This window comes from Monodon monoceros, unplaced genomic scaffold (assembly GCF_005190385.1).
Source record: "Monodon monoceros isolate NGI ecotype Baffin Bay Population unplaced genomic scaffold, NGI_Narwhal_1 Super_Scaffold_15, whole genome shotgun sequence".
NCBI lineage: Eukaryota > Metazoa > Chordata > Mammalia > Artiodactyla > Monodontidae > Monodon > Monodon monoceros.
This window is the reverse complement of record NW_021703771.1, coordinates 30955691-30982516: the sequence shown is the minus strand read 5'-3', so window position 1 is coordinate 30982516 and position 26826 is coordinate 30955691. Positions and strand designations below refer to the sequence as shown.

Sequence of the window (26826 nt, the reverse complement as noted above, 5' to 3'; positions counted from 1 at the left end):
TCTCATGCATTGAATTAAAGCAAAGCACATGTGCACTTTTCTAAGAATTGCTCTTCACTCCCATAGCTGGTTCAACTGATGTCAGTATTAATCTCATGCTGTCATCGTTTCCCCACAACATGATGATATTTGACTATATTTGATGATAACTCAGAGTCAAGTCCAACTAATTTATAAAATGTGATAGTTTCCAATTGCTACTATACCACAAACTTATTGACTTAAAACAACACAAATTTATTATGTACAGTTTTGAAGGTCAGAAGTCACTAGGCTAAAATTAAGGTGTCAGCAAGCCTGTGTTCCTTCTGAAGGCTGTAGGGGAGAATTTCTGTACTTAAACTTTTCCATCTAGGAGAGGCTGCCTGCATTCCTTGGCTATTGGTCCGTTTCCCCATCTTCAAAGCCAACAGTTTGGCATCTTCAGATCTCTAATTCCGACCTCTGCTTGTGCTGTCACATCCTCTTCTCTTCCTCTCACCCTTCTGCCTCCCTTTCATAAGGACCTTTGTGATTACACTGGGACCACTGGGATAATCCTGATTTAATCATATGCACAAAATCCTTTTGCCATGTAAGGTAACATATTCATAGGTTCCAGGAATTAGAACACCTTGGTGTGTGGTTGTGGAGGGAGCATATTCAGCCTACAGCATATAAAGTTTCTTATTACCTTGTTTTTACTTTATTCTCAACTTGGTTCATTACCTTATTTTTAATTTATTCTCAATTTGGTTCCCAAGGATAATGAAAGCCATATTTAACTGCAAATGGATTCACAGTGAAATTTTTTAAAATTAGTTTCCAAATGGCATTATTAAAGTATGTGTTCAAGGAATAATTTCATTAAGCATGCACTTTTAAATTATTCAGCTTTCAATAATTTAATAATAAAATGACTTCAGATTTCTATACCAATGACAACATTTACAGTTATGTTTTCCAAGTCATTTGAAGTTTAACCATAGTCTCTGTGTAATCTACTTTGTGGATTGACTTTGAACTAAGATGTCATTAAATATTGTAGATTCATGTACTCTCTGTGGCATCCACATCATAAACCACAGGTAGTATGGACACAGATATGGAAACAATGTACTTGGCCTCAATGAATCACATTTAATCTAATTCACACTTTTGCAAGAGCACATATTACTAAAAAATTCTTTTCAAGTGTTCATGACATTATTTGAGAAATATTTTTCTGTAGGATTTCTTTTTCTGAAAAGATGAATGTGTCCTCCTATAACTAGCACAGTGCCAAACTTGGTTTATTAAAGAGGGCTTAGAGCAAAAAGATCTTGTCAAACAGGAGTACTGATCATTGCTCCTTGGACAAATGTCCAAGTTCTTCCTTCAGAGTCAGTGTGACCGAGGGAAGTAAGGCTTGAAGTGGAATGAAAGGCAGAGAAATAATGTAATGTTTTTTGGGAAAGGTCTACTAGTGCTGAGTTGATATGAGTCATTAATTCTCAAACAACTCATTTTATTTTTCACCACAATGCAAGTGAAAGACAATTGGAAAGGAGAGGATTTTTAAGAGACTTGGGATTTTTCCCATTTCTTTCTAAATCCACATCAAGCCCGCAGATTTTAGACGAATCAAATGAAGAATTAGGAAATGTATTGCCTTTCATGCAACGTTTTTCCCAAAAGTTTATCAAAACTTGAACATCTTTTTTTTTTTAAATTAATTTATTTAATTTATCTATTTTTGGCTGTGTTGGGTCTTTGTTGCTGCGCGCGGGCTTTCTCTAGTTGTGGCGAGTGGGGGCTACTGTTCGTTGCGGTGCGTGGGCTTCTCATTGCGTTGGCTTCTCTTGTTGCGGAGCACGGGCTCTAGGCACGCGGGCTTCAGTAGTTGTGGCTCGCGGGCTCTAGAGCGCAGGCTCAGTAGTTGTGGCGCACGGGCTTAGTTGCTCCGCGGCATGTGGGATCTTCCCGGACCAGGGCTCGAACCCGTGTTCCCTGCACTGGCAGGCGGATTCTTAACCACTGTGCAACCAGGGAAGCCCTTGAGCATCTGTTGACTCAGCATTTTCACCGCCAATAGTTTATCTACTGAAAATATCTGCACAAGTAGGCAAAGATAAATGTACATTAACAGGGGACTGATTGGGAAAAAATGATACATCCATTCACTGGAGTTCTAAGCAACAAGTAAAAAGAATGAGGCTGGTGTGGAGATATGTCCAAGATATACGATCAAGTGAAAAAAAATCAAGTTGTAGAATAGAAAATAGACCGTAATTTAACCTGACTGTGTTCTCTTTTAACAAATGGTAATCATATAAAAATGTAGTACAAAGGCATAATGTATGTGCAAAGACAATTCCTGAAACTATACACAAGAAACAGAAAATAGAGAAGAGGAAATGTTACCTCTGAGGAAAGCAAATGGGAATGAGGGAAGGAGGAAAAGGTGAGGAACTTTATGTGAAACTTTCATGTATTACTTTTATAATAAAGAATGTATCTTTTAAAATACACGATAAAACTTAATATATGTATAGCCTATAGCTTAGCAAAGTATTCCATACATTTTCAGACAGAACAATGACGGTAAAATTAAGATACTTAACATTATTTGAAATGTATACAGAGCTGACCTTAAGCACATTTATATTTCTATTTGATGTTTTGTCATAATGTCTTTGCAATAGCACTAAAAATATACTTACTAGGTACCATTTAAAAATAATTTCCTTCCTTTGAAGAATCCATCAAATAGGAATCCAAGGCTCTTTCCATAAGGCCACACCTGTCCCCTGGCTGAAGAATTGTGAAAGATTACAAGAATCGTAGAGTTTATCTGTAACTAGTGTTGATGTCTGCAATATCATTCAAACAAAGTATTTTTCAACCAATTACTTTTACTAAACATATGCAAAGTGCAAACCACTTTAACGGGTAATCGAGCTTCGAAGAGGTCTAGGTATAGGTCAAGAAATTTTCTAATAAAGAAGTGAAGGAATTCCCTGGTGGTGCAGTGGTTAAGAATCCACCTGCCAATGCAGGGGACACAGGCTCAAGCCCTGGTCCGGGAAGATCCCACATGACGGGGAACAACTAAGCCCGTGTGCCACAACTACTGAGCCTGTGCTCTAGAGCCCGAGCTCCGCAACAAGAGAAGCCACCGCAATGAGAAGCCCGTGCACCACAAGGAAAAGTAGTCCCCACTCGCCACAACTAGAGAAAGCCGGAGCGCAGCAATGAAGACCCAATGCAGCCAAAAATAAATAAATAAAAATAAATTAAAAAAAAAATTTTAAAAAGAGAACGACAGGTAAGACAACAATAATGAGAAAAAACAAGAAAATATATGATGTCTGATGTGATTTTATTGCACAGAAGAATGTGACGGCGAGAAGTCGGAGGCTGTCCGGGCACGCTGTCCGGCAACAAGTGGGACTTAATCCTGACTCCAAGAACACCTCAGCTGCGCGAACTCCAGGCCACTATCAGGATCCAATTAACAGTCCACTTAACATTTTTCTAAGATTGGCCGGGGCCTACCTAGACCTGCAAACTTACAGGACGCAGGCGCGACGCGAGTCGGCCCCTCCCTGTCCACGCCCAACTCCGGGTGCGCGGCCACGCGAGGGGCGGCCCCAACCCCCCACCCACCGAACGTGGGGGCGGGCACACGAGGCCCCGCCCCTGCCAGCGGGAGGGGCGGACGCGCAGGCGCAGTCTCTTCCGGTTGTAGAGGCGGCCGCCGGGCCTGGCAGGGTGAGTTGGGGCTCGGTGCTGGGGTCGCCGCAGTTTCTCCGTCTTCGTTTCCACAACCCCGGGCCCTTGTGGCCTGACTGGCCTGGGAAAGAACGCCCCCCGCCCCTCCCACGCTCCCTCGCCTTCCCGATCCTTGGGGGCTCCAGGCGATCACCGAGGGCCGCGTGAGCGTGGCCGGGCTGGCCGGGTGTCCGGGCTGCGGCGGGAGGAGCCGGCGAGGTGGGGCGGGAGAGGAGCCGCCTCACCTTGGCCAGGGTCGCGGCGACCCAGCACCCTTCCGGCCTCCTTTCCGCGCTCATCCTCACGGCGCATTTTCTCTTCAGAAACTTGGGATGTTTTTGCTAGAGACCAGAGGACGAGTCTTACCGCGGGTGTCTGGGAGCATCGTGTAGTATTAGGAACCCTGGAGATGGACTGCCTGGGTCCAAATCTCCATCCACAGCTTACTGGCTCCTGGCTTCTGCAAGTCACCTAACTACTGTGTGTCTCAGTTTCAAGTATAAAATGGGAGAAATAATAGTAACCTATCTCATAAGGTGGTTGGTGGTTGGGAGGATGAAGTGGGTTAGTATCTCTTCAGTGCTGAGAACCGAGTGCGATGCACAAAAAAGTATGTAAGTGCTGGTCATCTTTTTGAGCTTCTAAAAAGAGAGTTTTGTCTCTTTCTTCCCTCCCCCGGCATCCACGCCGAAAATAATCGCCCAAGAGTAGGGAAAAAAAGATTTTTTTCTTTTTTGAGAATATGGGCTTTTGTATGCACGACCTTTTAAAAAAATTAAACATTTGTAAACAGTTGCACATCCTATATTAGAGAAAAGACAGGTGTAGGTAAACGCGGAAGTTGAAAACGAAAGTTTTGTTTGGGAAACCACGTGAGAAAAATGGCCAGAATTTATTTGTGCTGAAAACACTTAACATAGCGTGCCTGAGACTGCTGTCCTTAGAAAGGTTAGCCCTTGCTTGGCATCTGGGAACAACATGTTTTATGTTGTCGGGTACGGTTTATGCAGAAGTTTCTAGCGCCCTAAAAATCTGCACCAGTGAGTCTGTAATGGGCTTCCCTGAGCAGAAACGTTTCATAGACATTACTGGATTTTACTTATTGGGGGAAGAGTGTGGTGACCCCTCTTGGGAGGGAGAGAATGATAAGGAAGCCTGCACTTGGATTCCTCTAGACTTCACCTGTGTCTTTTTCATTATGATCAAGCTGTACGTCCATACTACATTGCTGTAATAAGTGTTAGCCATGAATACAACTATATGCTGGGTTTTGTGAGTCCTTATAGTAAATCTCCAAGTGAGAGGGTGGTCTCGGAACTCCCCAAACACAATATTGATGATAGACAGTATTTGAAGCTCCAATAATCGGACTTTAATTTTGTCTCTTTTTGCCTGAATGGGGAATTGAAGAAGAAAGCTATACAGATAGGTGACTGCTAAATAGTGTGTTACCATCCAAAATGACTCTATGTTTAGACATGTACATGTGTCAGAAAAATCACTGGAAATTGACTCTACATTGCCAAGTTAAGTATGAGTCAGTGTTTTTGAAAAAAGGCATAGGTGTTTTATAGATTCTAGGTCAGCTACCTGGTTCTTTTGGTTATTCTGCCAGTATTAGCTATGTGTTAATGCTCATCTTTATCAAGAGTTTACCTGTGCAGGGGGTGTAAAAATATGACCAATTTCTCATGGGCCATTTTTCTTGGATTCTCTTAGTTACGCCTATCTCTTTCCAAGACATCAAGTTAAAAGAGTTGGAGGTAAGTTTGTAAATTGGGGGGTAGAAAGATCCGATTTGCTATTTGATTACATCTCTTTTCTCTCAATCAAGTAGAAGACCAGATGATAATTTGGAGGAGTAGGGAGAGGAGGAGTTGGAGGTTTGGGAGAGTGAAAAAGATTTCAGAAGGCTGTGTGAGGAGTATATAAGTGAGTTGGCCAGAAGGTGTAGTAGATAATGGGGTGTCTTGATCCGTTTGTGGTCATGATAATGAATTTAGTGGACCCAATCTCCTTTCTTACAAGACTTTCTCCAGCCTGATTGGATGCATTCATGGAGAAAGTGGTTAATTGGATTTGTCTAGGATTGGGGTTCTGTTAGAGGGGTGGTGTGGTAAGTCATTAAGGCTGTGCACACATATTCTGTTCTTTCTGGGTACATGTTAAGGTTGTACTCTTTGTACACTACCCCCCGTGCCCCTCCCCCTTTTGTCTGTTTGAAGCTAAATGTGGCCATATGACTTGCTTTGGCCAGTAAAATACACTTGCAAGTGAAACTTTAAGAACCAGCCCTCGATTTGCCACTTCCCTTTCTCCCTTCCCTGCTACAGTGATCATGGAAGCACTTGTTGAGATGCAGTCTCTTGTCAGCCTGGGCACTAAAGGAGTATTGGAGTGGCTGATGGAAGCAAGCCGGCAAAACTTGAAGTTGTGATCAGAGAACAGAATACTTGAATTAGTGATTTTGCAAGGTGGAACTGTAGGGATAAGTGGACGAGGCAGTCTGGAGGGTGAAGGCAGTCAGAAATGAAGTGGTCAAGGAACTTGGAGACCTTCTGCATCTCTGTAACCCCTAAGGCCTTAATTTATTGCAGCCTTGTTCAATAGTGATGATCCTTGGACTTAAGGAAATGGCTCTTAAAATGGTAAACTCAAAAGCTTCCTTATGTGGAACATAGTATGACTAAATCAGGATTCAGAATTTGTTATTGAATTGAAAGATTCTTCCACCTTGATCAATGAAAGCAAATAAACAACCACAAAAATTACAGTATAGCTTAGCCATGGAGTAGCATGGTATTAGGTAGGATTTAGGATATAGTGGTTTAAAAAAATGCATTAACTTGTATCTAAAATCTTTAGAATTAACTTTGAGTTTTTAAGAAATAGAAGGGATTTCTTAAAAATATATTTAGAGGAGCTTCCCTGGTGGCACGTGGTTAAGAATCCGCCTGCCAATGCAGGGGACACGGGTTTGAGCCCTGATCTGGGAAGATCCCACATGCCGCGGAGCATGGAGCAACTAAGCCCATGCGCCACAACTACTGAACCTGCACTCTAGAGCCAGTGTGCCACAACTACTGAGCCCGTGTGCCACAACTACTGAAGCCCGTATGCTTAGAGCCCGTGCTCCACAAGAGAAGCCACCGCAATGAGAAACCCACACACCGCAACAAAGAGTAGCCCCCACTTGCCACAACTAGAGAAAGCCTGCGCGCAGCAACAAAGACCCATCGCAGCCAAAAAAAAAGTTTTCCTTGTGATAAACCATAATGGAAAAGAATATAAAAAAGAATATATATATATACATATATATATGTATATGTATATATATATATATATATGTCTCTGAATCACTTTGCTATCCACATTTTAACAAGATCTCCAGTTTGACTCACGTACTGGCCTGATCTCTTAAAAAAGCCAGTGTCTTAGGAAAGTAAGACAGTATTAGTTCTCCATTTCTTATGGGAAGAACAGTTGTAGATTAAAAGATACTGACATAACCAGTACAAAGTGCAAACCTTGATTAAATCCTTATTCAGAAAACCAGTACAGATGATACTTTGGGTCAGCTGAAGAAATTAGAATATGATAGGATATGAGATGATATTAAGGAATTACTGTTAATTTTCTTAGAAGTGATAATGATAGGACTGTATAGGAGAATCTCCTTAAGGCAGTGGTCCCCAGCCTTTTTGGCAGCAGGGACCGGTTTCGTGGAAGACAGTTTTTCCATGGGAAGAGGGGGATGGTTTAGGCGGTAATGCGAGCGAGGGGGAGCAGCACATGAAGCTCTGTTCGTTCGCCCCCCACTCACCTCCTGCTCTGTGGCCCGACTCCTAAAGGTCATGGACTGTTAGCAGCCCAGGGGGTGGGGACCCCTGCCTTAAGGGATGTATGCTCTCTGCAACTTACTTTTAAATAGTTCAGCAAAAACAAACAAACATACAATGTGTATACATATGTATAGATATGTCTATATACACATTGATATTTAGATAAAACCAATAGGGCAAGATATTTTGAGATGTGGAATCTAGATAGTATATGGGTGTTCATTATCCTGTTCTTGTAACTTTCTTGGAAGTCTAAAATTTTTCATAATAAAAAAGTGGGGGAAAAACTCACAAAAAATGCAAGAGCTGGGCTTCCCTGGTGGCGCAGTGGTTGAGAGTCCGCCTGCCGATGCAGGGGACACGGGTTCGTGCCCCAGTCCGGGAGGATACCACATGCCGCGGAGCGGCTAGGCCCGTGAGCCATGGCCGCTGAGCCTGCGCGTCCGGAGCCTGTGCTCTGCGGCGGGATAGGCCACAGCAGTGAGAGGCCCGCGTACCGCAAAAAAAAAAAAAAAAAAAAAAAAAGCAAGAGCTTAAAAAGGTAGAAATGTATTTCTCTTTAAGTAGTCCAGTGCTGGGCCGCCCAGTGCAGGGCCGCTCAGTGCACGTAGGGCGGCCCTGCTCTGCTTGGCACTAGGCCTCCACCCCTGGCCCGTTACGGCTCTTGCAGCTCCGCCTGTCTTCTACCTGGTGAAACGAGAGAAAGGGCAAGGGAAGCACAGGAACCAGAAGCAGCGTACACTTCAGGTTTTTTTAATTCACCTGGACATCATACATGTAGGGAACCGTTGGTAAAAGTCAAATGTAGTTTGACTTTTTGTATAAAAAAAGTTTATTGGTTTAATAAAGATTTCTTTGGTTTCAGCTGGTGCTCCCTTCTTCCTCCTCTGTTAATTTACTCGGCCCGTTAAACTTGAAGTCATTTCCATTTTAATATGCGTTAAGTAAAATACATAAAGTTTTAATTTTGAGGATTAATGTGTATTTTTACCCCCAACCTTTTCAGTAACTAACAGATGCGGGTGAAAGAGCCATCCAAAGCTTTACCTGAGAAAGCCAAAAGAAGTAGAAGGCCTACCATACCTCATGATGAAGACTCTTCAGATGACATTGCTGGTAAACTATGATGTCTGGCATCCTGAATAGTGTTGCAGAAGAGAAATAATAATATATGTGTTTTTTTTTTTAATATATGTTTTTAATGACCATTTTCTGCATGAACTTTAAAATCAGCTTGTCTAGATCCTATGGGCATTTTTATTGAGATTTTGTTTATTTTATATTTGACTTAGAATTGGCATCTTGTTGTCGTTTGTTTCTCCTGGCTGTGAAAACCAAGCCCTCAAGCCAGTGAGGTTGGCAGATGACCCTGGGGAGCTGCTAGCCTCCTGGCTTGCTTTTCTTTTTAGCCTCACGTCTTGGGTTTTAGCTTCTGAGGATTTTCCTTACTGACTTACCAGTTCAGTTCTCCATTTAAAAAGAGGTTTTTAATATATTATTTCCATTTTTAAGTGTTTTTAACTTGGATAATGTTTCAGGATAGATTGCTGTATTGAAGGAAGTCTGAATTATGTCTTTAAATGTTTGTTCTATTCTGTTAATAAGGTTTCTTCGGGGATTCTTATTATTCTTATGTTAACTCTCTTTTGCCTATCTTCCATAGTTATCATTTTTTCTCAAATCCTCTAAAACTCCTATTCCCTTTCCCTTTGCGTGCTGCTTTCATTTTTAGTTTTTACTGTGTGTTCAGCAGTGTTGCTTTCACCTTACACTCTTTTTAATTTTGCATTCGTTTTTGTGGTGTTATTTATTTATTTTTTGATCCTAAACTCTGCTAGTCACTTCCTATTGCTCTGCCACCTGAGCCTAAAGTGTTTGCTTCTTTTTTGTGGTTTTATTGCGTGGCAGCGATTGCTCTGCCATTTTTCCTTTTCCTTCCTTCCTTTTTCTTATATTATCTTAGCAAAGAATTTGTGGCTTTGATTTTCTTTGATGTAGGGTTGCTTTTCTTGGGCTAGTTCGTTTTAGAATATTTGTGTAAGAAGGAGGGCCAGAGCACTGTTGAGACCTAACTGTTCAATTTGAGCTCATATAGGCTTTACTTCTTTCCAGCCACCAGGATTATGCAGCCCTGGGTTTTTTTTCAGAATCCAAATTATCTCTTCTTTCCAACTGCCGTAGAGATAAGGCTGTTCCCTGCAATTATGGCTTGCTTTTTTCTTTTCACTTAGTGAATGAGAAATCCCCTTCTTTCGATTCTTCTCAAAACAAAATTGGATAGAGGGGTGCTCCTGCCACTGTTGTTGCAGCACAGAGATTTAGGTTTTGTTCTATGTCTGCAAAGCATGCCTTGTTCTCTGTGAAATCTACTGCTGCAGTGTTCTCTCTGCTTCCTTCTGTGCGCACCCCTGTTTGATCTCTGCTGCTTTGAGGTGGGAGGCTTTCCAGGGGCTTCAGCTGTCTCCTGGTTTCTCTGAAAATGAACTCTGTATTTCTTTTTTCTGTTCTTTTTGCCCTTGGATAGTTTTGGGGAGGAGAAAGGGGAAGTGTTGATTTTATGCCACCATTTGCAAACTGGAAGACTCCTTGTAAAATTTTTATTAATATTTAAAGTAAAAAATATGGAGATTTTGATTATTGTTTTTGATTTGTTAATGTGAAACAACTCTAGACTTTAATACATTTTTATATTTTTATTTAGGAATCTCTAGAGGACCTATTTGCCAAATGAAATTTAGACAATTATATGATTAAATGAATTGCAGAAAACTGAGGAAATTTACTTATTAACATAGAGGATATTTTTCACATTTTCCCCCCACAAAAGATAGTGAATACTGTTTAAACACTGGTTAGCTTTTGTAGGAAAACCTCAGACTTTTTAATTTACTTATAAAAAGTATATATGGTTGAGATATTTAAAAGCTAATAGATTTAATTTAGGGGCCTAGAAGCTTTTTTATCTTGAATTCACTTATCTCTGAATTCATTAAGTTTCAGTTTCATAAGTCTAAATTGTAGAATCAGAGAATGGTTAAGTTTTACTCTGGCCAGATCCCATGCCAGAGATGATATAGAAGGTGTGTGGAATGATTTTTCCCTTAGAATTTTAAAATATAAAAACTCAAAGCAATGACGTTTGGTAAACCATTTCTAGTCCTGTACTTGTGTGGTCAGTTTTGTCGGTCTTGCCCTGAACAGCCCTTTCTTTAATGGCATGCATCCTTGCTTTTCAAACATAGGACTTCAGAATTACTCCTTTTATGTCTATAACTTACTCTTGGTGTAAAATTAGAAGTTTTAATCTTTTATCAGATTTACATATTATTTTTGTTGAAAGTATTTATTATAAGTAATTTGTCAGGAATCACATTCTTTATCTTCAGAATGAAGTGGAACTAATGCCTAGTCCCTAGTTAACCAGTAGGTGAAAAGGAATGCTTTGCATTCAGAAAGGGAAGTGGAGAAAGTTGAAATGTACATACTCCTTTTGTTTCCCTCTTCAAGGTATTCAGTCTCTGCTTTTGTTGTTTGGTTTTGGCAGATAGCTGTAGATTTGGTGTTTGGGATATTTGAGGGTTAGAAATTGAAGTGTTCAGGTATTTGGGAGGAATGGAAGTGTTATTGAACCCTTGAGAGAAGAATATGGTTATTTGATAAATTAAAAACATATTTGCTCATTTTGGCCATTTGTCTCCACACAGTGCACACAGTAAGAATCTGTTATAAAGGATAATGAAGGACCATGCAAAATCATTTGTTATTTGGGAATAGTCATTAAGGAGAATTCTGAGAATTCTTCTTCCTGCAAATTATGCCTTTGTTTGTTCTTCTCTTTTCTTTCTCGCAACAATGGTGAAAATAGTATCATAGCAGAGCTAGCCCATGAGAAGATTTTTACTTGTGTATCTTAGTGAAAGAAAATACATTCAAAATGCTTGATACATAGTAGCTGCTCAATAAATAATCTTCTTATTTATTAAACTTTTAATTTTTGAATTAATCTTAGATTTACAGGAAGGTACAACATGTATACAAGGAGGTCCCATTCAACCTTCATCCAGTCTCTCCTGATGTAACATCTTGTATTTCTATAGCACAGTATCAAAACCAGGAAACTGACATCGGTACAATCCTTAGAGCTTATTCAGGTTTCACCAGATATACATGCACTTGTGTGTGTGTGTGTGTGTATATATGTATGCAGTTTAATTACATATGTAGCTTTCTATAACCACCAGTCAAGATACTTGATTACAGTATCACCACCTTGAGTGCTAGTTATTCATAGCCCCACCACTGCTCCCCATCTAAAGCCCCTGGCAACTGCTAATCTGTTCTCCAACTCTATAATTTTGTTATTTCACAAATGTTTTGTAAATGGAATCAGGCAGTATGTATCCTTTTGAGTTATTTTGTTTTTTGAATCTCTGTGCTTTTTAGTTATAGCATTTTAATACTGTTGACTTTTGCTTGCTAATGGTATCACTTTGGTTTAGCAAAGAAAATGTTCAAATTTTTGTCTTATTCAGTAGGTTTCACTTGCCAACATGTAAGTCATGCTATCAGTGTGAATCATGTGAAAAAAGCAATAGTTGAGAATCTGTGGTCAGTTTGCTTGGAATGTTTAAAAGAAAGAAAATTCTATGATGGACAGCCAGTACTTCCTTCTGATATTTGGTTGTGCCTCAAGTGTGGTTTTCAGGTGAGAAAAGTCTCTTTTATGTGAGAGTTTGTCTTAAATATTTTCCTTAAATCTTACTGTGAGCTCTGACTGTTGGTAATGCTTAGAACTTAAGATTAATTTATTCTGTGTTTAGATATAACTCTCCAAGGCCGAGCTTAGAAATGTTTAAGGTAAAGTAAAATGTGTGTATGTTCAGAAATTACTCATGTGTGGTTTATAAATACTTTGAAAGGGAATCCAGCCCACTTGCAGTAGTTCTCATATGTGGTCCTGCCTTTACCTATTTGTATTTACTTAGGAAATGGATCCAAGTTTTGGGGTTTTTTAAAAATCTTTTTGGATTCATTTTTTTCTCTATGAAAAGTGATTATTCTGTCTTTCTTTTTTTTTTGCAAAGTAATTTCTCTTAAGAGCTTAGAAGCTATTGGTATCTTTTTTTTTTTTAACTGGAGTATAGTTGGTTTACAATGTTGTAGAACCTATTGATATCTTTAATAAAGGAATTTTTAAATAAAATTAAAAGTATATATGTATTTTTTAGAATAAGAAGCATCTTTATTATCTCACATAGAAAGCCAGAAGTAGGGCCACTTAAAGTTACTTGCTTCAATGGAAAGAACATTAAAAACTGAGATTTCTTCCATTTTTCTGCTGTGCCATCCTCAGTTTCATGGTTTCAGGATGGTAAAAGACGTTTCATGCATGGTGTATCACACAGCAATCCCCAAAGGCCAGAAAGAAGGCAAAAAGTACATCCCTTCCCTGTGTTCTTTTTTAAAATACGTAAAACTTTTCCAGAAACATCCATTAGACTGCCCCTCATGGGACGTTGACTGGAATTGAATCTCATTTCTTTACTTACCTGGTGATGGAAGTCACTGTGATTGGTCTGAGTCTCACTAGTTTTCAGTGGAGTTGGGTGGAGGTGTGTAGGGTGTTAGGAAATGTGTGTATAGGGGAGGGGCACCACTGGCCTGTGAGGATGCTCAGTGTCCCACCATGCATCAGACAGAGAGCGTGTACACTTTTAAATGGTATGGAAATTAGCTTGGCTCATGACTGTTTTTCTATGTAATAGAAGCAAGTTAGCCTTTTTGCAAGAAATTGAATTTAATGAGAATCCTATTGTTTTCTGAAACTTTTCCCTCCTGCTTGAAACTAAAAACAAAACAAAACTTCTAGTGTGTTTGAGTATGATTTAAGTTTTGATTAATTTGAAATAAACTTGTATGTAAATCATACAAAGAGTGTTCTGTTCATCTTTAGGGATGTGGTAAAAACTCAGAAAGCCAGCATTCATTGAAGCACTTCAAGAGTTGGAGAGCAGAGTTTCACTGTATTATAATTAGTCTGAGCACATGGATCATTTGGTAAGTTAGATTTCGTTAGTACTTGTGTTCACTATAAAAACTGTCTTTGAGTTTTATAAGGTACGATATTTAAAGATGATATACCAGCTTATATTTTTTAGCCTAAACACAACCTATGGAATCATTTAAGAAAATTAACAGTATCCATGAATATAAAATTTAAGTAAAAAATTTAGTCATCCCTGTAGTTTTCTTTAACACTTTCTTTGTACAGTAAAGAAAAATTGTTGCTAGTTGACTTTTTGGTAATGAACTTGCTAAATTAGAATGTCAGAGTTCTAGTGGAGGAAGGTACTTCAAGCAGTCAAGCCAGTTGGCCATTCTCTGCAGGGGACAAGGAAAGCCTAGGCATAGATAGTTTGTAAAAACTTCTCAGGGGATTCTACTACTTAAGCCTGGTTGGGTACTAAGTCCAGTTCCCTCACTTTATGTGTAAGGACACTGAGTATCATTTATTTACCTTTTTGTGGTTACAAAGTAAAGATCCAGGCACTAAAACAAGTCTTTTTGATTCTTTAGTCCCTTACCAGCATACCACACTGCTTCAGTGGTTTAACTGGACACTGTATTGAAAAGCTTTTCCTATATTTTACAGCAAAACTTTTCTCATGACTTTATAGACTCCTCGGGTTATTCAGATGAACTTTCAGGCGTTTTCAAGTTTTAAGACAAAAATATTTTAACTTTGTGCTTCATTTCAGGGTTCTAAAATTAATATAAGGATATTTTGGTTTGTAAGAGAGACCATCATCATATAATTTAACTCAGCCACAGGGTTGGATGGCTGCTGCATTCGTGTTTTTGTTGTTGGCCCCAAGTAATAAAACTGGGGTGAATGAGGAAAGGATTGCTAGAACTTAATATGTAAATGAAGCATTGGAGCCAAGGGAGAGGGGTATGATCCCACAGTGTGGCAGCTCAATAAACATTTCTCTGTAGTCTGAATAGAGCAGTGGTCCGCAGCGATAGGGTGTATCAGAATCACTGGGAGGCTTGTTGGAATAGATTGCTGGGTCTCAGGCTTAGAGATTCTGATTTACTAGTTCTGGGGTGGGGCCTGAGAAGTTGCATTTCTAACAAGTTCCCAGGTGTTGCCAGTGCTGCTGGCCTGGGACCATAGTTTGAGGACCACTGAAGTAGAAAAAGATGGTGGAAGAATTGAGTGGCACCTGGTAAAATAGGTTCATCTCAAGTGAATCTGAATTGGAACGTCTGTTGTAGCTCTTAGGACCCCGATTATGGTATGAATCATGATTTAATTTCAGCAAAAAAGCCTTACCTAGCATAATCAAGTAGGGTTGTTTTAATTTAATTGTTTTTTAAATTTTATTTAAATTTATTTTAAAAATTTATTTTGTATTTAATTGTAATTTTGATTTCACAGTTATACAGAGTTACAGGATGGTGAATTTATTGAGTTTTGTAAGATGGATTTGTGAGATTTATATTACACTGAAAATAATTTTAAGTCACATTTGGGGGTCCATAGAATTACTTCTCTTTCAAAGAAAGAAATTCAGGTTTGTCACATGCATTTATAGAAATTTAAAGATTGTGAATATGTAAGGTCATGTTGGTATAATGCATTACATTTATAAAACACTTTCAATATGGTCAAACCCTGTTCTTATTTGATCATTGGATCTCATTAATATGAGAATAGATAGAAGAAACCTTTATTAACTATATGCACTAATGAGTAAACTTAGTGGAGGGTAGTTTTCTGAAAAGGAATGTGCTTTTCAAAATCTCTTCTCTAACCCCCTCTTCACAAATAAACTCCAAACAAAATAAAACACCTCATCCAGTCTTCCCTGTCTCTGTAAGTGGAACCTCCATCGCTTAAGTATTTAAGCCAGGAGCCTTGCAGTTGTTTCCTTCCCCTTTTTATCTTATTTTATTTTTCAACCTTTTAACAAAAGTAAACATATGGTATAATGAATTCCTCTATATCCACCACCCAGCTTTAAACACTATGTGCTCACAGGATATCTTGTTTCATCTAGACCAGCATTTCTCAGTCTCAATACTGTTGTCATTTGAGTTGATAATTCTTTGTTGTGAGGGGGACTGTCCTGTGAGGGGACAGGATTAGCTCTGGCCTCTAACCACTGGGTGCCAGTAGCAGCTTTCCCAGTTGTGACAACCAAAAATGTTTCACAATTCTGCCAAATGTCCCCTGGGGGACAAAATTGCTCCTGTTTGAGAATCACTGACATACCCACATCAGCTTCTCCCTTTCCTCTTCCTTATCTTTTATATCCAATTCGTTAACTGCTTCTACCTGAAAATATATGTCTGTTCATTTCTCTCCAGATCCACTGCATCTGCCCTGATCTCTCTCTATTCCTGATGCCATCCAATATGACATTAGTCAGAGTGGTGTTTTCAAAATGTAAATTGGATCTTATCACTCGCCTGCTTATTAAGCCTCTCATGGCACTCTGTTACACTTAGGATAAACTACCAAAACTCTAATTTGAACGCTAAGGCTCTGTATGAACTGTCCCCTGCTTATTTCTGTAGACTTATTTACCTCATTTCTCTTGCCTCACCCTATGTATCCCCCTTACCCCATGACTTAAAGACAAAAGTAGATAAATACCAACTTTATTACCTGATGTGCAAAATTATTGAAGATGCTTTCATAATATTTGCTTACACTGTATATTTTTTCAGGTGTTATGAGTGCGATGAAAAATTATCAACACATTGTAATAAGAAGGTTTTGGCTCAGATAGTTGATTTTCTCCAGAAACATGTTTCAAAAACACAAACAAGTAAGTTAACAGCAGTTGCTAAAGAAATTTGTATTAAAGTATCATATTTTATAATTCTTATAAAGAGATAATAAATTCATAAAGAGTACTTTGGATTTTACCGTGACCTCCCAGTATGAGTGCCATGAATTCTTAGGTAGCAGTTTTGTGATGTTATCTTGTGTTGTATTTACATAACTAATAATGAGAAGTTGGAGAGGATAGTGACTGGATTGTGGGCTTTTGAATCAAACAATGCTGAATTTGAATTTAGGTTCCACCTAAATTACCTACTGTCTGTGTGACTTTGACTCCTTAGTTTCCTTATGTAAAAAATTAGTACGATAATTCTATCAAGTGGGAATGTTGTGAAGCTTAGGGATGTTTTCTAAAGATTTAGAAATAATGTGTGTAAAAATACTTGCATAGTCCCTGACACATTTATGAAATGATATCTGTTATATCATTGGAATACTGTTCTGATGCTAACTACCTGGAATTAGGCTAACCTTGCAGATTAAGGGCTCAGTTCCCCCAAAAGATTGCCCTTACTTCAGACACCATTCTCAAGCTAGGTGTTCTCAGGATGCCCCCCCCCCCCAGTTTCCGACTAACTGGCTACAGGGGTTCCCACTGTCCTCTTAATTCAATAATTTGCTAGAATGACTCAGAAAACACTGGAAAGTGCTATACTTACAATTACAGTTTCATTATAGCAACAACAACAAAAAGAAATAGAAATCAGGACCGGCCAAAAGAAAAGACATGTAAGGTGAGGTCTGGGAAGGTACCAAACATGAAACTTTTCTGTCTTCTTCCTGTGGGGTCAGGATGCATCACCTTCTCAGCACATTGATGTGTAACAATACACACAGACTGTTGTTAACCAGGGAAGCTCACTGTAGTTTTGGTGTCTAGCGTTTTTATTAGGGTTTCATTGCATAGGCATGGCTGATTGAATCATTGGCCACATGATGTAACTCAGTTTCCAGGATCCCAACCCTCTAATCACACGTTTGGTCTTTCTGGCATGGCTGGCTCCCATCCTGAGTCATCTCATTCGCATACATTGTCTAAGGTCCCACAGTGATTAAAAAAATACTTTGTTAACATAAACTATCAAGTGTGGTCTGAGGGGCCCACCATGAGTAAAACAGACACTCCTGTCACTCTGGAAATCCAAGGATTTAGAGGGGGCTTCTCAGGAACCTGGGACAAAAGACAGCCAAATCCTTTATTATACAATAGTAACGTATTATATATTGTACTTTGTTGTCTAACATATAAGAAGTATATAATACACATTAATATAAATTACGAATATATAGGGAAGGAGTTTCTTCATTCAAAAATATTAAGTGCCTACCACATGCCATGCTTTATGCTTTATTTGATATGTAGTGGTAAAGCAAAAATAGTTTTTATGTTGCCCTCATGAAGTTTAGAGCATAGTGGGAGAGACAGACAGAAACATAACACATATGTAACTTTGATAAGTGCTACAAAGGAAAAGAACAGATTGCAGTGATAAGTAATAATCTCATGGTCATAGTGATCAAGAAAGGCCAATATGGCTGGAGTGTGGTTTGCTGGGAGAAAGCAGAATGTGGTAAAGTTAAGATGTAGGTGGGCAGGTCATGAAGGATACTGTAAGGAATTCCATGGTAAAGAATTTTTATTTTATTGGAAGTGTAATGGAAGCTATTAAAGTGTTTTAAGCAGAAGAGTAATAGTCATTTCATCTTTTTAAAAATAAAGATAACTCTACCAAATGGAGAATAGACTGTTGTGGGTTAAGACTGGAGGTGGGGAGATCCTTAAGGAGGTAAAAGGAGGTTATTGTGGTAGGGCGGGTGAGAGATGAGTAGGGGTTCTGGTGGAGAGTGGGTGGACTAGGTGTAATGAGTGAGGGAAAGTAGGAGGAATCAAGTACATACCTCAGGATTTTGATTAACTAGGTGAATGGGAATAAATGGCCATGGTAATTTGGAAATGCCTTTAGAGCAGGAATTGAACTGCTTAGTAGGTGGCATCAGAAACTGAAAAATTATATAGAAATATAGTTTTCAGCTGTATTTTCTGTAGCTCAATATAGAATGATTTTTGGTAGCTGTTGCTCTGAGACAGTAATGATGAAGACATTGGAGGAGGAACTAGAGGAGGTAAACTCAGGTTCTTGGACAGCAGAAGAAATGATTAATTTTATCACTCATTCATTGGAAAATATGGTGGTTATAGGCATTTAATACTATAGAACAGAGGTTGGTCTTAATGCTGTCTCCTGAAAGCTGCCCATTAGTTTTGTTGGCCATAAGAAGAAATGTAGGGGGCTTCCCTTGTGGCGCAGTGGTTAAGAATCCGCCTGCCAATGCAGGGGACACGGGTTCGAGCCCTGGTCCAGGAAGATCCCACATGCCACAGGGCAACTAAGCCTGTGTGCCACAACTACTGAGCCTGCGCTCTAGAGCCCGTGAGCCACAACTACTGAGCCCATGTGCCACAACTACTGAAGCCCACGCGCCTAGAGCCCACGCTCTGCAACAAGAGAAGCCACTACAATGAGAAGCCGACACACTGCAACGAAGAGTAGCCCCCGCTCGCTGCAACTAGAGAAAGCCCACGTGCAGCAACAAAGACCCAACACAGCCAAAAATAAAATTAAAATAAATAAAAAAAAAGAAGAAGAAATGTAGGGGTATGATGGCAAGGGTGGCAAAAGTACAACTGTAGAAATTATTTTCTCTGGATTTTTTACGTTAGAGGTTCCTTGAGGTTAAGAACAAAGCCAGTCTGATTCCATTCAGTTTTACAGATTTCTTGAATATTTATTATCACAAAGGATGTAAGGTAGGGAGCGTGGAATGGTATGGGAGAAAAACCATGGGCTTTGAGTCAGGGGAGTCTGGCATTCAAATTTGACTCTTTCAATCACTAGCTCTGTGACCTGGGGCATATTACAGTTTGTCTGAGCCTCATTTTCCTCAGCACTTTCTTCCTCTTTCCCATGGGAAGAGAGATTGATAAGACCTTTCCTAAAGAAGTTTAAAAAAAGTGTGAGATTTAAAAAATGATGTAAGTCGAAAAGAATTTGTTTGTATTTTGAGTGATGTTCAGAGTCCTTCAAATATTCAAAGAGGGATGCAGTGTTCAATTGAAAGGAACTCAAAAGGAATCGTGGAGGAGCTGGCTTCCAAGCCGACCCTTAAAGGATGAACTTGAGTAGGTAGAGAGGAGAGAAGAAATCATTTCAGGTGCCGGGAAGGAAACACCAATGGAAGCTTTAATTGTGTTTATGCAACCATGGGTAGCACCTGGAATGGGGGAAACAGGTTCTTGAAGGAGTTTGAGAGTGTGTAGAGCCTTTAAAGTTAGGGTGAGACAGGGCTTACCTGGTGGCGCAGTGGTTGGGAGTCCGCCTGCCGATGCAGGGGATGCGGGTTCGTGCCCCGGTCAGGGAGAATCCCGCGTGTCGCGGAGCGGCTGGGCCCGTGAGCCATGGCCGCTGAGCCTGCGCGTCCGGAGCTTGTGCTCCGCGGCGGGAGAGGCCACAGCGGTGAGAAGCCCACGTACTGCAAGAAAAAAAAGTTAGGGTGAGACATAGTTCTGAATCCAGGGTTTCCAGAAGTTCTAGGGCAAAATGTTAGTATCTTTGTGTTCCAAGTTACAGCAGCTCTCAGGCAAGTTTGATTTAAAATGATATCCCTTGGTATTTTAGAAGTAAGTTTTTTGGGGTAGTAATATTTTTATAAGATACTTTACAAATCAAATATGAAAGTTGCTATTGAGGTTTGTAAGAATGCTGGATATGATTATATAGCTATTTTAAATGATAATCGTGACGATTGTAGAAATGTCTGTATATGGTAATTCAAAAAGACTATGAAACTGTATATATTGTGTTCAGATGGCAGGATGAGAGTGATTTAAATGGAGCCTTTTTATATTTTGCATTAAGTAAATATAACTACTGAGAGGAAAGCCTGTACCTGTACCTTAAACATGTTTTTAAGTTATACGATGCCTGGGCTAATTTCATGTCTGATACATCTAATTCAGCTTCTCTGCTCAGTGAATCTCAACTTTTGTTCCCAGTAGCCCTTTAGACTCTTAAAAAATTATTGAGGACTTAAAGAGCTTTGGTTAGGTAGGGTATATCTATTAATATTTATCATATTAGAAATTAAATATAAAAAATTAGAATATTTATTAATTTACTGAAAAAATAGCTGTAATTCCATTACATGTTAACACAAATAACATATTTTTAGAAAAGATAACGGTTTCCAAAACAACACAAACCTAATGAGTGGCATTGTTTTACATTTTTCCAAATCTCTTGAATGTCTGGCTTAATAGAAACAGCTGGATTCTCATATCTACTTCTGCATTCAGTCTGTTCTGATATCACATGTCCTGTAGCCTCTGTAAAACTGCATTGTATAATTGAGAATGAACAAAAGTAAGAAAACCAAATAACATCTTGGGCTTATTATGAAAATATCTTGGAGCTTAAGGACACCCAAAAGGGGGGGCTTGTCTTCAGATACACTTTGAGAACTGCTAAACTAGCGCATTTCTGTCTTTATAGTTTCTGTCTTCAGTCTTTCTTGCCTTAAGGCTCAGCTCAGATCCTACTTCAGTGACACTTTCCCAATCCTTTGTTTTATCTCTTCTTCTATGTAGCATACTTTAGAATCTTAACACTTGATTTTGTGGCGTTCAGCTTTCATATGTATCTGTGTCTTGTTTATAAAACTGTACATGCCTTGAGGATTGTACCCTGGCCTATATTCTTTCTGATTCTCATATGTCTAGGTAGTAAATACTGCTGAATTGAACTGAACTAGCATGTGAGCAGTTCTTACTGAGGAAGTAGATACGCTTTGCATTTTCACCAAAACACCCCTGAATATTATCAAATTATTTTATTTATTCATTCAGTCTATTAATATACTTGAGTTTCTACCTTGTGCCAGACACTGTGCTAGATATTGGAGATACGGTGGTGAATGAGACAGATCTATTTCTCAGTTCCTGCCATTATTGATCTTTTGGTTAGTGAGGGATATTGACAAATCACAATTATAATTGCTGTTTAAATAGTGCTGTGAGGAGCAAGAACAGGGGCCTGTGAGAGCACTTTGGAGTAGTATCTAATCTGGACTAGAGGATCCAGGAAGGTTTTATTGAGAGGAAGAGATTTCTAAGCTGGAATCTGAAGGATAGCTAGATGTTAGGTAGGCAGAGAGGGAAGGGGTGTGTGCTCCAGGCAGAGGAGATAGCTCATAAATGAGGGAGCCTGATACGTTCAGGGGATTGTATAGAGCTGCAGGGTTGAGTTTTGTGATGATGGGGGGGTGGTGAGAGGTGAGACTCTGGAGGTAAGTAGAAGCAGCTGTTGAAGAGCCTTGTAAGTTTAGAGTTTATCCTGGAGGCAATGAAGAGCCACTTATAGGTTCTAAGAGGAGAAGTGGATGATCAGTTTTGTATTTCAGAAAGATCACTTACTGTACTATGGAGGGAGATACACAGGAATGCCTTAATATGTATACCTGCCCATTCATATGTCAATATCAATTTATTATATGACCAAATAAAGATTTCTAAGGCTAATGGTTAACTAGGAGTTAGTGGAATTTTGAGAACAAACATATGAGGTAATTCTTAGTTGGTTCCAAAGTAGACAAGTAGTGGAATAGCAAGCTTTTCCTTTTTACTCTTTAAAGATTAAACTTCTTTTCAGCTGTAGAAATGGGCAAATTACATTAATACTACATGACTGGTTTAGGTAATTGCATTAAGCAGTTGAGGGAATCCCAGTGCTGGTTCCCAGAAGAATGCTTACAGCTGTGTAGATGCCACATCTGATGCTAGGATTTGCTTTAAAAAAAAAATCTCTCCACACTCTCCCCCTCAAACATGTACAAGAAAACTAAAAACAACAAATAAAATCCCCATATAACGAAAAGGTCATATAACACAAGATTGAAAAAGAGCAAGAAAACTTTCTTGTGAGACCCACCCAGAAATATGTGTTGTTAAAAGTGGGCCAATATTCTCTGAAGGGCTTATTTCTCACTTCGGTAGTCTAGTAAATGTCATGCAAGTGTTCTACAAACACTTATAGAATACGGGAATTCCTGTTGAAATTATATCATTGAATATTGGTTTGCTATGTGTGAACTAGACAGATGATAGATAATCCCACATTCTTTTCTAAACCAATAAATTTGGCCCATAATTTTAATACTGGTGGGATGCCATTTTCAAAGAACTTAAAGAGAGCATAAAATATTATATTCTGTTAAATTCATTAAGCTTATGCTCTTGGTATAAAAAGACTTGTTATGTTGGTTCTTTTGGTTTTATTAAGTATAAGTTTGCTGTATCTTTTTTTTTTTTTTTTTTTTTGCGGTACGCGGGCCTCTCACTGTTGTGGCCTCTCCCGTTGCGGAACACAGGCTCCGGACGCGCAGGCTCAGCGGCCATGGCTCACGGGCCTAGCCGCTCCGTGGCACGTGGGATCTTCCCGGACCGGGGCACGAACCCATGTCCCCTGCATCGGCAGGCGGACTCTCAACCACTGCACCACCAGGGAAGCCCTGCTGTATCTTTTTGAAATAAGAAAGTATGGTACATTTGGGATCTGAAATAATGTATCTGAGAATAAATAATATTGTACCCTTTTACAGTAACAGTTTGTAATGTAATACTTTGACTTTTCTTTATAAAGTAATACATTTTGTTCTACTATAAAGTGACAGTCCATATGCCTAAGAAATTTGCATTTTCATAAATAAGTACTAAAAATAGTTATTTCCATATATAAAAGGGGTTAGGGACAAAAAATGTTGAACACTTCAAAAACAATTTGTTTTACCTGTAGGGATGTAAATCTGTGGTTCCTCATCCGAACTACAGAACACAGAGTTACTTGAATGACTGTTTTCTCAGTTCCCCCCCGAAATGGCACTAACTTGTGGATATATATAGGGAGAAGTTAATTGGGTACAGTGGGTACCTATGGCATTAGGGCTTAATTATTTTTGAGGAACCCTTTGAGAAGGGCTACTATAAACTTTAATAAAACTGTAAATTCGGGCTCCCCTGGTGGCGCAGTGGTTGAGAGTCCGCCTGCCGATGCAGGGGACACGTGTCCGTGCCCCGGTCCGGGAAGATCCCACATGCCGCGGAGCGGCTGGACCCGTGAGCCATGGCCGCTGAGCCTGCGCGTCCGGAGCCTGTTGCTCCGCAACGGGAGAGGCCACAACAGTGAGAGGCCCGCGTACCGTACCGCAAAGAAAACAAAAACAAACTGTAAATTCACACACCAAAGGCATCTAGCAATTGATTACATCCAGCTTTTGCTTAAAAGAAGTGGTCTTTTCTTTCATATCACTACTAGCATTTCATTAGTGTCTTAACTTGTCACACGTATTAACCTCATCATCCATTGTTATACAGACAGATAGCAAATCATAATGGTTAAGTGTGTGGATTCTGAACCCAGACTACCTGGGTTTAAATCTACTCCCTACACATAGCTGTGTGCCTTCGTTTGATCATCATCTTTACAGTGGGGAAAGTTATCAGAGGAGATGATGCTCTCAGACTTTTTCTTTAAATAAGCAAACTGCAAAATAAGTTTGCTTTCCCCGTGTCTATGAGAAACTTGGGATGTACCAGTGTTCTGTTTCTGGTTTAACCAAGGCAATTCACAAATATTTATACCTTTGAGAAAAGAGAGACATTTAATATTACTTGGCAACAAATCCACTATTGGTTGTTTTCAGTTTTCTCCAAGATGAGCAAAGCTGCATCTCTGTGTACTTATTCTTCTGTTTCTGTAGGTTAAATTTTTTGGAATTTCTGGCCAGTTTATAAACACATCTTAAATTTTGATTACTGTTGTTTAGCTGCCTCCAGAAAGATTATACAAAGGGTATAGTTGACAAGAATACTTGTTTTTCTATGTTTAACTTTGTTTATAGTTTTTAGGTTTTTTGGTTTGGTTTGGGGGGGCAGTAATGAAGTTTTTAGTGTCATTGTTGCCAAGTCCATCAGTCTTTTCTGTAATGGTTTTTTAGCCTTTGGGGTCATGCTTTGAAAGTCTTTTGTACTCCACGTTTATAAAGATATTCACCCACAGTTTTCTGGTACATTCAGGGTTTTTAAAAATTTATAACTTAATATCTTTAAACTTGGTTTAAAAAAATAGAGGATCTTTGTGTTGGAGTCGTTTTTATGGTAGAAAAATTTGACGTACTTAAGGTTACTTTTTAGATATTAGATAGCCTTAGTCTTAGCCAAGTGTGGAAACAGTGTTTTTCTTCTCTTTATTTTGGCTTTGCTTGCTTCAGCCAGTTTTCTGTCTTATAAGACTTGAGTTATGTACAAAGCCCATCAGGTCTGCTCAATTAACCAGCTACTCTTTGAATACTCAGATTATAGGCTTAAAGATATATAAGACCTATAAAAGACCTATAAAAAGATAGGAATATAAAAGACCTATAAAAATTTATCTAGAATGCCTGAAGTTTCCTCTTAATGTTCTTTGCATTCTGGGGTCTATGTTATATTATTACATAAGTGCAATACCTGATGACAGTGTTGGTAATATAAAGGAGATAAGTAAGGTGAGATAATGATATATATATTTATATATTTTATTATAAATATATCTTACATATATTATATTTATATATGTGATATATATTATTAATAACCTTCTAACCCCGAAATTCTGTGAAGATTCTTTTTAATTACAGGCATTTCATGGGTTCAGGTAAAACTTGAGGAAAACAACAAATGATCAAAATTTTGTGTAGTTTATCTTTTTTGTTATTGCTGTAGCAGCTTTGTCCTTTTAATTATATCATACTTCAAAACATCTTGAAGTTCAGTCCTTAGTGCGTTCATTCTGTGTTTGTAAAGGAAGAGTTCTTAAAGTGAATATGATCTAAAATCACTGCCATATTGAGAAAGCTTTGTTGTCTCTAAAGACAAAATGATCAATAATTATTCTTCATTGGAAGTAATAAATTGCATTTTATTAAAATGCATACCTGTTTGTAGGTCAGATAATTGAGAGACTGATTCATACATGCTTGTTTTAAACTAGAATCTTAAACTCTCAGCTGACAGTTTCTTAGTGAGCAAATGTACATAAATACTTAGTTTCTAAAAGTTTTACCAAGGTGTTATCATGAATTTAAGGCTTAATATCTCTATGCTGTTCACTATATGTCCTTATACTCTATTCATAAATCATAGGCAATTAGTTATAAATAATTACAGATAGTGGTTCATATAGTACCTGGTACACAGTGGACATTTGATAAATCAATTTTATTTGAGTTGTTACAATTTATAAACATGCTACTTAGTATTAAGAAAATGAAAAAGTTGCACTTTAAGATACATATAAATAGTTCTTAGAAAATGTCATTCTATTTTCTAGTTATATTATCTGATTTATTTAATATTCAAGTCTAATAGCATAATTAATTTTGAGCATATTCTCACAGACTTAATAAATGTAAAAGTCAACAAACAGACTCTTGCCACTTGTGTGAAGTGGCTATTTAACCATGAAATAAACTATTTTTATTGCCATTGCCCCGTGGATATGTTCTTTCTGGCAGTGCTGTCCATATTTGGTGGCTATATGCATGGAGAGCCAGGTGGTGCTGAAAAGCATCGCACAGTGAAGCGTGGATATATCTAGGTTTGACATTTGTCATCCCTTACTGCTGAAGGGAAGGGTAAAATCTGTTTTTCCATATGCTTACGCTTTTTTTTGCCTGCAGTTTTGACCAGATGGTCTTATGAACATTGTTTACTTTAGGATGCTGTCCCAGATGTTTTGAAAACTGATGGGTAAATGTGGTACACAGATACATAAATCATTTGCATATTATGGTTTAAAAAATGCTATTTGGTCTTATAAGACTAAAATATAATTTATTTCTGGAAGTATTTTTCCAAGTGAATAATAAATATATATTTATGATATATATTATATATTTATATATAGTTAATATAATCTATATAGTTTATTTTCCCCAACCACTCCGTTTTCATATTAATAAGCTAAAAAATATTATGGCAACATTTATTAAGGATGTTAACGAAAGGAAATACTTTTGAGAAAGCATGTTTGTTTGTGGTTGCATGTACTCAAATCTGTAAGAATCTTTCCTGCTAGTTTTTGTAATTCTTCTCATTGTGCATAAATCACTGAATAGAAATTACCTGGCAAAATGACAACGGATTTATAATCAAAAGATTATCATTATACCTTTGGGCAAATCACTTAACCTGTTGGAAACTGAGTTTTGTTAACGTAAAATCAGAGTAACAGCCTTGCCCCAAAAGATGGAGCACTGCTTGGATTTAATTACTCTTTCATCTTAAATCTCTTAAAAATCACTGTG

The 26826-nt window shown here is 38.5% G+C and overlaps 1 protein-coding gene across 5 annotated transcripts in view; it reads left to right on the top strand.

Moving 5' to 3' along the window:
• Nucleotides 1–3660: 3660 nt before the first annotated feature.
• The window catches only part of USP45 (ubiquitin specific peptidase 45), a 62749-nt gene continuing 39583 nt past the window's right edge, over nucleotides 3661–26826 (top strand). For 4 of the 5 annotated variants that reach the window (XR_003793704.1, XR_003793705.1, XM_029223796.1 and 1 more), the window contains exons 1-5: nucleotides 3661–3732; nucleotides 8581–8690; nucleotides 12107–12279; nucleotides 13528–13631; nucleotides 16311–16411. Coding sequence is in view for 3 of the 5 variants with exons in the window: in XM_029223796.1 (XP_029079629.1) it covers nucleotides 8591–8690; nucleotides 12107–12279; nucleotides 13528–13631; nucleotides 16311–16411 (478 nt within the window). In the remaining 2 variants the exon portion in view is untranslated. Of the gene's footprint in view, nucleotides 3733–8580; nucleotides 8691–12106; nucleotides 12280–13527; nucleotides 13632–16310; nucleotides 16412–26826 lie in introns of those variants that run through there. The other variant, XM_029223795.1, reaches the window with a different exon arrangement.